Below are 11,123 nucleotides of genomic sequence, written 5' to 3' on the forward strand. Positions count from 1 at the left end.
GTGAGTATTTTACCCAGACTATTTTTCACATTTTTTCCTGCTTCGGGAATGATGATAGGCCAGACACCATTCCAGTTTCCTGCGTTTAGTTGGTCTCGACGACCAGGCGCGGAACAGTAGGGCGTCTGTTTTGAAATGGATGTCGCGAGATAAGCCTAATCTGAACACTTTCTACGAAGGTGGTTAGATTTAACTGAGGAAAAGGCGTTGTGTATGTATACGCCATATGCTACGTGCAAGGAGTTGTGAATGCTCAGTGCCTTTGGGATTGCAACGCGCATCATCGCTCTCTATCCTCCCTCATGTCAGAATTATGAGGGGTCCGAGCTGAGGGAGGCTTGAGTTCTTTAAGAAACAATAGCTTTCTATGATAGTTGTATCAAGATTGGAGCTAATGGCCCCCAGCAAGGGTCTTTCATTGTATCGGGCTAAGCGTACAAGCAGGATACATAAAGAGCCACGCTCAGCAGTAAACTAGTCATTAGTTCTTGATTAACATAACGAATGTGGTGAAAGCTGCCTCGGTGTAGCGTAGCCCGCTGAATCGAGCACACCATACTCATACAAATGCGAGATTAAGTGTAACGGCAGCTGCATTGATGCGCCGGAAGCTACTTGTAAATTACAACAGCTTATTTCATACGGTGCAATGTTCAAGAATAAGGAATGTACGGCAAGTTGCCTACATTCCCCCCTGCGTAAGGTGGCGCAAGCCGGACTGGTTCGGGAATGTCAGCCCAGGGAATGCAATGCAGAGGGCTTCCGCGAGCTTATTTAAAGAGTGGAACTGCTTATTGTGAGTGCATAAAAAGTTGCTTGGATTCCTACCTGCTGCCGCCGCTTGCCGTAGTCTTGAGAACTGCCCCACATCGGGGGCTTCGTGGGGCTTCTTCTCTCTCGCTTCTGTGGGGCGGTGGGAGAGCTCGAACTTAACTGCGGGCTAAAGCACTATTATATTCGTGCTTTCCTTAGTTGCTTCTTTGTTGATTACGCATTAGTCTCCCTAAGCACAGCGAAAATGTTTTTCGGTGAGTCTCTGGCCCACAGTTCCTGGGGGCTGGAGGATTTTTGCCTCGTAGCTTTGAAGGAATCTCGGTGTCCTCCTCTCATTTGCCAAGCTTCGTGCAACAAAGCTCCTAGTTTTAGCTTCCTATGCGCCTCTAAGTGTCTGCACTAAGCTACAAAATGTTTTCAATAGGTTCTCCCTTGCCCTCAAGCGTCTTCTTCGGCATCTCAGCCTTCCGATTTCGTTGAATTTTCACGCATTAACTGTCTTCGTGATGATAGCCCTGTGGTCTGGTGCTGGATTATTGGCTCTGGAGATTTTAAAAGAGAAGTCTCCAGTTATATGGGGGGCGTAGCCATCGCGGTACAGTTTCGTTGGGGGGCGTACGTTGAACCATATGCACGCCCTGCATAAGGGGTTTTCACGTTATTTGTTCGCGTTTTTCTACGCAGCAAAAATCCTGAAGCCAGGCCAAACAGTGAAAGTGGCCCCTGAGGATGGTGGGGAAATCCTGCACATCTCCCAGGTTTGCATGAGCAAGCCAGTTGATGGCAACCGCACCTACCTCAAGGTCGTCCAGGGCTCTCAGAGCTTTGCAGCCTGCGTCCTGCAGAAGGATAAGCAGGAATCCTGTAGCGTGGATTTGTTCCTTTCGGCAAGGGAAGGCATTCAGCTCGCACTTGAAGGCGGCAAGAACGAACTAAGCGTCATTGGGTATTTCGAGCCTGAACCCGAGTCAGAGAGTGATGGAGATGATGATGATATGGCTGGGTTTGGCGAAGACAGCGAGGAGGAGAGCGAAGATGTATCAGATGATGAGACCCAGGGAATGAGCGCTCCAGTGGTGAGAGTAGGTCTTGCTTTTTTGTCGAGGGATATGCAATTGTACATGCCTGCCTTTGTATATATTGTTGTCGAGATGGGGCCTATTCATGCGGGGTTCTCTATGTTGCCCATGCGTGTCCTTTCAGGACGGCCGTATTGAGGATCTCGACGCTCAGGAAGAAGAGGCCAATAGTGAGTTTTTCAAGTTTTCAGGCTTCACGCTTCCACTCAGTAGCTGCAGTCTAAGAGCGTTTCGTGCAAATAGACTTCGGAGAGTGGCTGCTTCTAAGGCTGGATGTCGGCTGGGGATGTGCCCTCGGCTTCAGTCATTTCACCCAGCCAAAATTCAGGGCTCTGCCTCCACTGCACTTTCTCTTACACCTCAGGGAAGCTTTGTGCTCTATTCCTTAGGGGGCGTAACGTGCTGTGGTCATCGTCTCAGCGTCGATTTCGATTTGTTTTGCTACTTGCTGTAAGGATATAGTGGTTGCCTTAAGGCTTCATCCGTTTCTTATTTTCTTTTGTTGCGTCCTGCAGAAAAGTCTAAGGGAGCGAACAAGAAGGCTCAGGCACTGAAGGCCCTTCAGGCGGCCGCAGCAAACGATGATGAAGATGATGAGGATGATGAGGACGATGATGTAATACACAATTATCACGACCCTCGTTTTTTCGCTCCCTTGCTTCTTTCGACAAGCTGTACCCACGCCGTTTCCAGTTCGTTTGCGTTTGTTAGCTATCGTCGAGGGTAGCTATCGCATTCGTCCTAGAGATTTTGTTTGGTGCTTCTTGCTGGTGCTCTCGGTAGGACGATGATGACGAGGAAGATGATGACGAGGAGGAGGGGGGTTCTGGGGATGATGACGAAGGATCTGACGAAGAAGAATCAGAGCCCGAGCCCGCACCGGCTGCTCAAGAGAATAAGCGCAAGGGCCAACAACAGCAACAGCAAAATAAAAAAGGTGCGCTAGTGGTAGCTTGTTAGCGATTAGCCTGCCCTCCAGTTGCCACATGAGCTCGGACTCTATACTTTCATTCATTGTGCCTTCGCTATCTGCAGCCAAAACTCAAGCGGGCGATGCGGGTTCCAGCAAGGGTGACGAGGCAACCTACAAGAATGCGTTGGTCGAGTTCTTGAAAAAGAACGGGCCCACCCCCCTGGCTTCTCTTGGTCAGAAGGTCAAGAAACCCGCCAGCCTGCCAAAGATGGCTGCATTCTTGAAGGCACATGCCAACGTTTTCTCAGTAGAGGGCGGCAAGTGCTCCCTCAAGTGAAGCTTCTCGCGCTTCAAGGTGTAGTACGACGGTCAACCTGACCGCAGCTGTGGCGAATGTTGCAATAATGTGACCGATGCTGCAGTTTCGGGGGCAGAGGACTGTGGCCTAGCTAGAGGGACTGGTTAGTCAGGAGAGGTCCCCGCTTCTGGAGAAGGGTGTTTTATCGAATTAAAATACTGGTAGAATTTGCTTTCTTCATAATCAGGCGCTGATTCCGGTGCTATTGGACGTGGTATACATTACGAACTTGTCAACATGTTGTTTGATTATTAGTGTGCCGAAAGTACGAGCAAAAATTTTAGGACCATTGATGCACTATTAGCCCAACACCGCGCTTCTAGGTATAGGTGCTGTACTTTAGCGAAATGTGCACAATGATCAACTATGGAGCCTCTTCAGGACAGGATGAATAATTCTTTCCATTACGCGGCAATTTACGTGCTCTTTGAAAACATTAAAAAAAATCAATCTGTCTTTGGTTGCCTTCGCTTAAGGGCTACTGCAGCGCAGACTACGCGACTTTTCGGTACCCAAGTACATGCGCGATCCGTACCGATGTACGCTGCTATCTCAAACCAGGGCATGTGCCTTTATTTGGTGAAAGAGACGCGAACAAGCGGAGGGCTGTGCGGATATATAGGGGTGCTCCATGAAACGTCGTAGCTGACCTCCATTTCGCCCGAAGGAAGGCCCATGGCGTCTAATTGGACAGACCCCGAATCATGCCTCTCCACAAAGCTGCGGGTTCTTGGCTCCCTTCCATTGTTCTTCTTCTTAGCGCTTTCATACTTTTGAGAGGCCTGTTTCAGGATGCTTTCCTTCATCCTTCTTCTGCGTCTCCACCAATTCTTAAAGGGCTGTTTGACCCATCTGCTGAATCGGGTGAAGAGGCTTTTCACTGACATTTCAAACTGCATCAGGATCTTAAACTCCGACTTGAGGATTTGCCAAACGCTGACGAGCATCATCGGCAAAACAAGATATGGTGTGAGAAGTCCGAGTATGCCCACCTTGAACACATCCTGCGCTGCTGCGGTAGCTGCGCTGGTGATGGCTGGCGCAACCACAGCCGCAGGACAAATGGGACCTAGAACGAGATTCTCAAGACACTCAACTGCCGGCCCCAGGCCTGAATCAGTCAAGTGTTGGGTAATGTCTGCAACGGAGAGGAATGTGTAAGCGAAAAAGAATCCAAGCGTCATCATTGCAAATATTGCTTTCTTTCGTGACTTCCTTCTTTCCTCTATCCACTTAAGAATAAAGTTCCCATAGTACGGGGCCTGGTAAATTAAAGTTGTTCCCAAGTTCGGCATGCCCATGGCTGTCTGGATCCGCCCAGCTAGGAGTAGAGAATATGCGAACCAAGTCCCACCACCGTGTTTCATGCGCTTAATATTGTCTTTGGAACCCTTGTCGAGCATATTATCGAAATAGTCCGTTTGTACGTTGAGGCCAAGACGGAAGGCATTCACGCGGTTCGGATCGGACAGCGTCGTGATGGCTTTTGTCGACTTCATTTCCTTCTCGTAATCTGCTAGCTTCTTCGGATTCTGCATGTTGGTAAGCACCAGAGATGTAAGGAGCTTCCACAGAGCCTCGCAATGGTCCATGCACATGCTGTATTGGAACTCTTTCTTCCTTTCTGCATCGCTAAGATTAGGATACTCCGGATGTATGGCCAAGAAGCCGTGGTTTCTCTTGTGCGCAGCGGCAAACCCCTCCTTCCGCATTTGTTCGTCAACCGCGGCGTATGTATCGTAGCCAACAATGCGGTGATGCGTATCCAGGTTGCCCATAATAACATCCTTTACAATCTCTAGGAACCCCTCTTTGATGTGATCGTACATTCCAGAGCTCTTGACAACCTCAGACGCGCTATTGACTGCCTTCATTACACTCATGACCTGATCTATATTTACTTTGACACCCATCCAAACGGCGTACTCGCTTTGTTCCGGAGAGCGCAACAGCATCCTGAAGAAGTTGCTAACTGCCCTGAGCGCCCTCTTAAACTTGGACACGCGGGGTATTTTGACAATCCGCCCAAGGAATATCGTCGTTTCTAGCTCTGCCTCCAAGCGATTTTTACTTTCCTGTATCAGCATGGCCACCGGGTCATTAGCCGCCAGTGCTGCTTTACCATATGGATGCTGTAAATATGCTGTCAGTGCCTCAAGCCATTTGGTGTTAAGCTGCAATTCCCATTTGGTCAAATCTGGAGTTGGTATCTTCTCGAATGCTGTAACCTTGGGCAGCTTCTCCCCCTTGCGCAATCTGTTCGTAAGAGAGGCGGGGATCCCAAATTCTGACCAATTTTTAAGCTGTTTGTCGGTTAGCTTAACTAGCCCTCCGTCAGACAGCTTGACGGCTGCCTTGCTCTCAGCAGTCGTTTGATAAGACTCGGGACGTGCCCCCAAATCGTGAAACATGAAGCTGTTCTGGTTGACTTGCAGTGCAGCCTGGGTGTGGACGATCCAATCAAAGGAGTCGATCAGCAACGGCAAGATCGACGGATCAAGAGACTCCAGTAGTACTGAGAAGATACAAAGTTAACAGGTTCATAAGCAATATGCAATGCAAATCCACAAGTTCAACGCTATGCCTCCATAGCTAGAAACCAGAGTCTGTCGTCATGCCTGACTGGACGCGCCCTCGTCAATTTTGGGGCTCAATGTGTTAAACGCAGTGCAGAACATGCAGCAAACGAGCACAACCTGCTCACAAGCTTTGGCACGCTTGACCATCGTCTTCCGCCGGAAACCGTTCATTACAGCCTTTAACAAAGCAGGCGTCCACTTTGAGCCGAGCAGCCGTGTGCTCAGCCGTGTCTTGCTAACTCTTGCGTGTTGCCGGTCATGAGTACGTGCAGCATCTGTGCACAATAAATCAGCGAGCAAAAGTGAGGAAGCATGAGCATGTCTCGTTCCTCAGGGGTGCGTTCGGTATCTCACTGATAAATGGTCTCTCCGTGCTTTTTTACGTGATTCAGGGAAACGCCACCGATGGTTCAAGCGAAACAACCTGTACCATCACGTGTAATTGAGTTTGCATGATGTGCGCTCACCACTGCCCATAAGGACGAATCTGTAAAGGAACATGTAGTTAAGCGTCAGCGGGTCGTATGCACACATGTTTAGGAGAGTCGGTGCCTTTCCTGTCCGGAAGAACGCCATCAGCGTCCGCTGAGTCGCTGGGACCCGGCGGCCTTTAGCCGCGCCCGAAAAGAACACGGACTTAGTAAACGCCTCAAACTTTTCTGCAAATGACTGCTTCATGTCGCAAGAAATAGTGCCTGTATAAAATCAGAAAGCTGTGCAGGCAGCGGCCAAATCAGCCTAAAGGATGCGGTATGCAGCTGGTCGCAAGGTTGACAAAGATGACTGAGAAGGCATGCTAATCTGCTCACTTCGAAGTAGGAGGATAATAGCAATCCGAAACAGGTTTCGCTTCGTTATCTTCGGCTTTCTTGTGTACCATTTTTTGGGAGGCTGATTCTGGACTGTTTTTTGGATGGCTCCGTAAGTGCGAGCTGCTTCCTCGAAAGGAACCGATGGCTTTCCTGCGAGTTGACTGATGCGCTTCTCATCTGTGGGCAAATGGAACCGAACAGAACGATGGATTCGAGCGTACGATCAAATCAGAAAAAACTGCAGCTGCACATATTGTAATGCTGTCCCGTACAAGTCACAGGGCCTGTAATCTTCAAAGAAAGAGCTTACAAGCTTCAAATCCTTTAACCATTGTGCTCTTAGTCTGTGCTGTCATCTCTCTCGTGTCGAAAAAGAAAACTCTTTCCAGTACTGCGCACAATACCGAGACCACAGAATGAACCTAGTGACAAAGCGTCATGCATCTAATTCCACGGGGCCTCTGTAGAACCATTTTGTTGTGAATAATGAATTAAAGGTGGGGCACTGCACGGCTCTCTGATGCTTATGGACCTGCATACGCTTACTGTCGCTGTGAGCCGAAGGCTTTGACATCATTTCTACCCACTGTTCAGCAAAAACACTGGACTGCCGTGATCCTGATGGGCCAAAAAGGTTTCCGAGTTGAGCGCTTGCTAAAGCAGAAAGCAGCAGATCAGGCAGACTGTCGCAATCGAAGCCTGAAAATATATTAAGTCGGACCATTGGTGGAAGCAGGCAAACTGTGTTTCCTGCGGCCTCCCAATGCATTGGTGGCATTTAAGTCTCACCAAGTCCGGTGTAGAATTCGTAAGCCATTCGCGCATTGGTGTTCTGATCTATAGCTTGCGGATCAAGAGGATTAGCTATCGGGTTCAAAATTGTATTTTCGAAAGAACAAACGGTAGCCATTCCTCTACAAGTCCGCGTCTGAATCCTGGCAGCATTTGTTGCCGGATCTACCAGCGGCTCCACAGGCAATGAATATTTTAGCATTTCCTGCTGAATGTCTTCATGCTCTGCAGAAATCACATTTCCATTCCAGAAGTACTGCACTAGGTTTCTTAGAACGGTACGAGTAAGATGTGCTGGCGAAGCCCTACATTTTCTTTGACTGAACTGCTGCTGGACAAAAAAATACCTACTTAGCATAATGGCGTTCAAAATCATTTCTGTTGTGTCGCAGTAAGCGCGCAATAGTTCTGGCTGTTGTGGGTTCCGGTGAACGCGAGAACCGCCCCTACGAAACCAAGGTTGTGTACTTCCTCTAACGCGCGGCTTTCCGTCTCTACCCTTTGGCCTCAACCTTTTCAAAAGAGGTGTCTTGTAGTGAGGGCCACGGTCTCGGTCGCACATTTCGTCCAGCAAGGAAATTGCTGTCTCTCCTCCGGTAGCACCCATAAGAGTCGTGAAACTGTAGAAGGGCTTTTTAGCATTTGCGCCAAAGAACAGTTCCCTGTCTATGTGGCCGATCAACAATGTGAGAAGATGGCCAAGGGCTGAACATCACAACAAGAATTTTGGGAGCAAGAAGTTCAAACAAGTCGACAAGCGATACAGGCATCAGTGCACTGGATGGCTTCTGATCTCAAAAAGCCATCTAACGGGAATGCAGACATCCCATAGCTCATTGCAGAACATGGTCAACAACGAGTCAGGGTGCTTGTAAGATAGCTCACTGAGAGGATTGGATGTCATCAGAAAGGGTTCCAAGCCACCGAATACCGCACGGCCCTCACTGAGCTCTAATGATTCCTCTGATTCATTAGAGAGGCCAAGTGCCGTTGCCACAAATTCAAGAACGTCCAATGACGAAAATGAACCTTCTGTAAAGATCCTGGGCTGCCCAAGAAGGGCAGCCAGCTTGCAGGTCATCAATATTTCCAATCGAGCACTGATCAATCTCTCCACAGTTTCTTTATATCGCGCTGCATCTGCTCTAGCTTCGTTTTGTGTTCCCTCCTCACCGTTTGCAAGTGTTGCCAAAGCTTGTTGATAAGAAGCTCCTATATCGGCCATCTGGTCCCGACGCAACGCTTCTTCAATTTGTACCACCTGCTCATCTATATCCTTTCTGAACGCTCTCTCTGCCTGAACTGTTCTTAAAAATGCATTCAGATAGCTGTTCTTGTCTGTAGCGAGAGGAATGTTGCATCGCACGTCGATCTGCGATCGACCTGAAATATTAGCACACAACAGGCTCATCAATGCGTTTGGATTCACAACTGCGTGTATGTGTCGTGCTGCTGCGACGATCCGGAATCAATTGTCATTGTACGAATACGCGATTTAGCTGCTTCGGTGGTGTAAGCGATCTAATTTGCCTGAGGGTACTGTCTTGCGTTGCACCGTAACAGCTTACTTCTAAGAGCCTGTACAAACGCTTCGCTTCGTAACGCGCTGTTCAATTCCTCAATATTCATGGCCTGCAGGCTTGCTGATTGGGGCTCTGGGACCCAGCCATATACAATCCTGTTCGTAGGCCGAGAGATTGCAGAAGACGTGGCGAACCCGGGGCTCTCATAGCTTCCACCAGTGTACCCTATTCCTCCAACTGAGATCACCGGGTTAAAGGGCTGCGTCACGTGCTGTATTTCAATAGTGTGAGGAGTTTGAAAGGATACTGAGGGACCTCCAAAGCTTCCTGAGCCTCCGAAAGTCCCTGTAGGTGAAGTCGGTTGAGCTCCTGTGTTCACAACTGGCTCCACTCTGCTGTGGATGTGGACAGTGCTGCCGGGGGCCATAGTAAAGACTTGATGTTCACTGGCATCCCCTAGTTGTGTCATGCTGCAAGACGCGCATAGCAGCGCGCCCGTAAAAATACGAACGAGTCCCATTTTTCAAGGCGGAACTGTTGAAGGCAGAGCGCGCCGTCATCAAGAAAACCAATTTTTCCCACCGCGAGCTCGTGGGCTGCTTCCTTCCAAGCATGAAAATGAGGCCACCTCCCTGAAAATCAGTGAAAATGCAAAAATGACGGGTTTGATACCTTCACTATATCAGTTGAAGTACCCGCTCATGAATGCAAAACTTCAGTTCACTTTATTGGGACGAGCTTTGTAATTTTGCGGGCGCTGCGGCTCACAAGATGTGAGCCGACATAAATCATACACCAAGCTCCAGCACAGTGGTACAATTCTCCATCAAATTGGAGTAAAACTCCAATCGTATTTCAAAGATATTAAGTGGCTTCGACTTCAGTCCGTACTGCCGACAGACATGGCCTGTCCAAAACAGGGATGCCTCCAACGCCCACGAGGGTGCCAAACCCCCTTTTGAAGGGGCCTACGTGAGCCCTTTAGCACTAGTAGAGCAAAAAGCACTTCACAAGCAGCAATGTGAGAGCGTTGTGACCTTGGTGTGGCGGCGAAGGACCTGTGGTCGTGCCTGCTGCGGGCCGTCGTGGACTTCGGATACCGTCTTGCTTCGCAGTGCCGCCTGCGGCTTATCAACCCAAGTATCATTAATTCATTTTCATCATGTAGGATATCCGATAACAAGAGCTATTGCAGAGGCTCATTGTTTCTATGAACGGGAGAAAAGGCACAATACCACGCATTCAATGACAAGACAACGCAGACCGCGGACCGCAGACCGCTCAAGTGAGTGGCCTAGATTCGGCCACGAACTGTCGCCTTCTTGCATGCTCGCAAAAGCACCTACACCCCGATATTTACTCCATAAAACAGGTTGAAAAAGACGATGGCTTCATGTCTTATGCATCCTTCCTCCACAGAACAACGCTTATTAAACGAACAGCCAAAACACCAGCTATAGCTAGCGAAAAGACGACTGCAAATGCAAGGTTCCCTTCATGGAATACTCCACTAGGAACTATAGAGTCAAAATGTTGCAAAAGCTTACGAGAAAGGTTTTTGTCTTGGCCTCCAAAAGAGCACTCTTGTCTCCTTGCCTTACAGAACATTGCACCGTTCGTATGATCTCTTAGAGGAGAAAGCTAGCCCATAAAGAGCACTCAAGCCGTAAGAAAAGCAATCAAGGGTGTGTACCAACGGAACTCTACTTTGTTCTGCTCTCTTTCGTGAGGGTTTCTCCGAAAGGGTAAAAGAGCAAGTGTGTGTGCTGGTGCACCCTGTATGTAGCACGCTGTGGATAGTGACCTTCAAACCACTTACCTCAGGACTCAGTACAAACTCAAGAGCAAATAATGGAGTGTTCCTTAAAAGAGCTCCGGCCTTGTCCTGCCCACGCCCGTCATAAATCCGACATGAAGAGAGAAAGGCTCTTACAGTACATGTAGCTCCTCCCTTAAAGAGAAACTCAGCGCTACCCAGCTAGTTGCACATTGCATGTAGCGCGCAACATGATGTCGTGTTGTATCGAGTTAGCAATGCTGTACAATACATAACTTATACGAACGAACAGGCAAGCAACTCAATATTCTACTAATTCCCAACTTAATGCAACGAGCGTCGTAGAAAGTGTTCAAGTTGGGCTTATCTCGCGACCTCCATTTCAAAACAGACGCCCTACTGTTTCGCGCCTGGTCGTCAAGACCAACTGAACGCAGGAAACTGGAATGGTTTCTGGCCCATCATCATTCCCGAAGCAGGAAGAAATGCGAAAAATAGTCTGGGTGAAACACTCAA

The 11,123-nt window shown here is 48.8% G+C and overlaps 2 protein-coding genes across 2 annotated transcripts; one reads left to right on the forward strand and one right to left on the reverse strand.

The window, feature by feature from the left end:
- Positions 1-1,403: 1,403 nt before the first annotated feature.
- On the forward strand, positions 1,404-3,103 carry LOC34622374 (nucleolin). Its single transcript, XM_026334169.1, has 5 exons — positions 1,404-1,856; positions 1,978-2,023; positions 2,369-2,469; positions 2,637-2,790; positions 2,889-3,103. The coding sequence occupies exons 1-5, from the start codon at positions 1,404-1,406 to the stop codon at positions 3,101-3,103; spliced, it is 969 nt and encodes a 322-aa protein (XP_026189954.1).
- A 593-nt stretch (positions 3,104-3,696) lies between these two features.
- Positions 3,697-9,299, reverse strand: LOC34622373 (rhoptry neck protein 2). The gene is made up of 10 exons (XM_022735539.2): positions 8,876-9,299; positions 8,193-8,690; positions 7,659-8,012; positions 7,305-7,532; positions 7,062-7,169; positions 6,826-6,906; positions 6,513-6,692; positions 6,171-6,398; positions 5,829-5,978; positions 3,697-5,639 (listed from the first exon to the last, which is right to left on the reverse strand). The coding sequence occupies exons 1-10, from the start codon at positions 9,297-9,299 to the stop codon at positions 3,697-3,699; spliced, it is 4,194 nt and encodes a 1,397-aa protein (XP_022587366.2).
- Between the last annotated feature and the right edge of the window lie 1,824 nt (positions 9,300-11,123).

Source organism: Cyclospora cayetanensis, unplaced genomic scaffold, assembly GCF_002999335.1.
Source record: "Cyclospora cayetanensis isolate NF1_C8 unplaced genomic scaffold, CcayRef3 CcayRef3_contig_377, whole genome shotgun sequence".
Classification (NCBI taxonomy): Eukaryota; Apicomplexa; class Conoidasida; order Eucoccidiorida; family Eimeriidae; genus Cyclospora; species Cyclospora cayetanensis.

What these genes read in the sequence shown, in the direction of transcription:
- LOC34622373 (XM_022735539.2), bottom strand. Translation starts at nt 9,299, where the DNA reads ATGACACAACTAGGGGATGCCAGTGAACATCAAGTCTTTACTATGGCC. An exon ending in GTTTGTACAGGCTCTTAGAA is followed by an intron (nt 8,691 to 8,875) that starts GTAAGCTGTTAC and finishes CTAATATTTCAG; the next exon opens with GTCGATCGCAGATCGACGTG. An exon ending in TATTATCCTCCTACTTCGAA is followed by an intron (nt 6,399 to 6,512) that starts GTGAGCAGATTA and finishes GATTTTATACAG; the next exon opens with GCACTATTTCTTGCGACATG.
- LOC34622374 (XM_026334169.1), top strand. Translation starts at nt 1,404, where the DNA reads ATGCACGCCCTGCATAAGGGGTTTTCACGTTATTTGTTCGCGTTTTTC. An exon ending in TCAGGAAGAAGAGGCCAATA is followed by an intron (nt 2,024 to 2,368) that starts GTGAGTTTTTCA and finishes TGCGTCCTGCAG; the next exon opens with AAAAGTCTAAGGGAGCGAAC. An exon ending in AGGATGATGAGGACGATGAT is followed by an intron (nt 2,470 to 2,636) that starts GTAATACACAAT and finishes TGCTCTCGGTAG; the next exon opens with GACGATGATGACGAGGAAGA.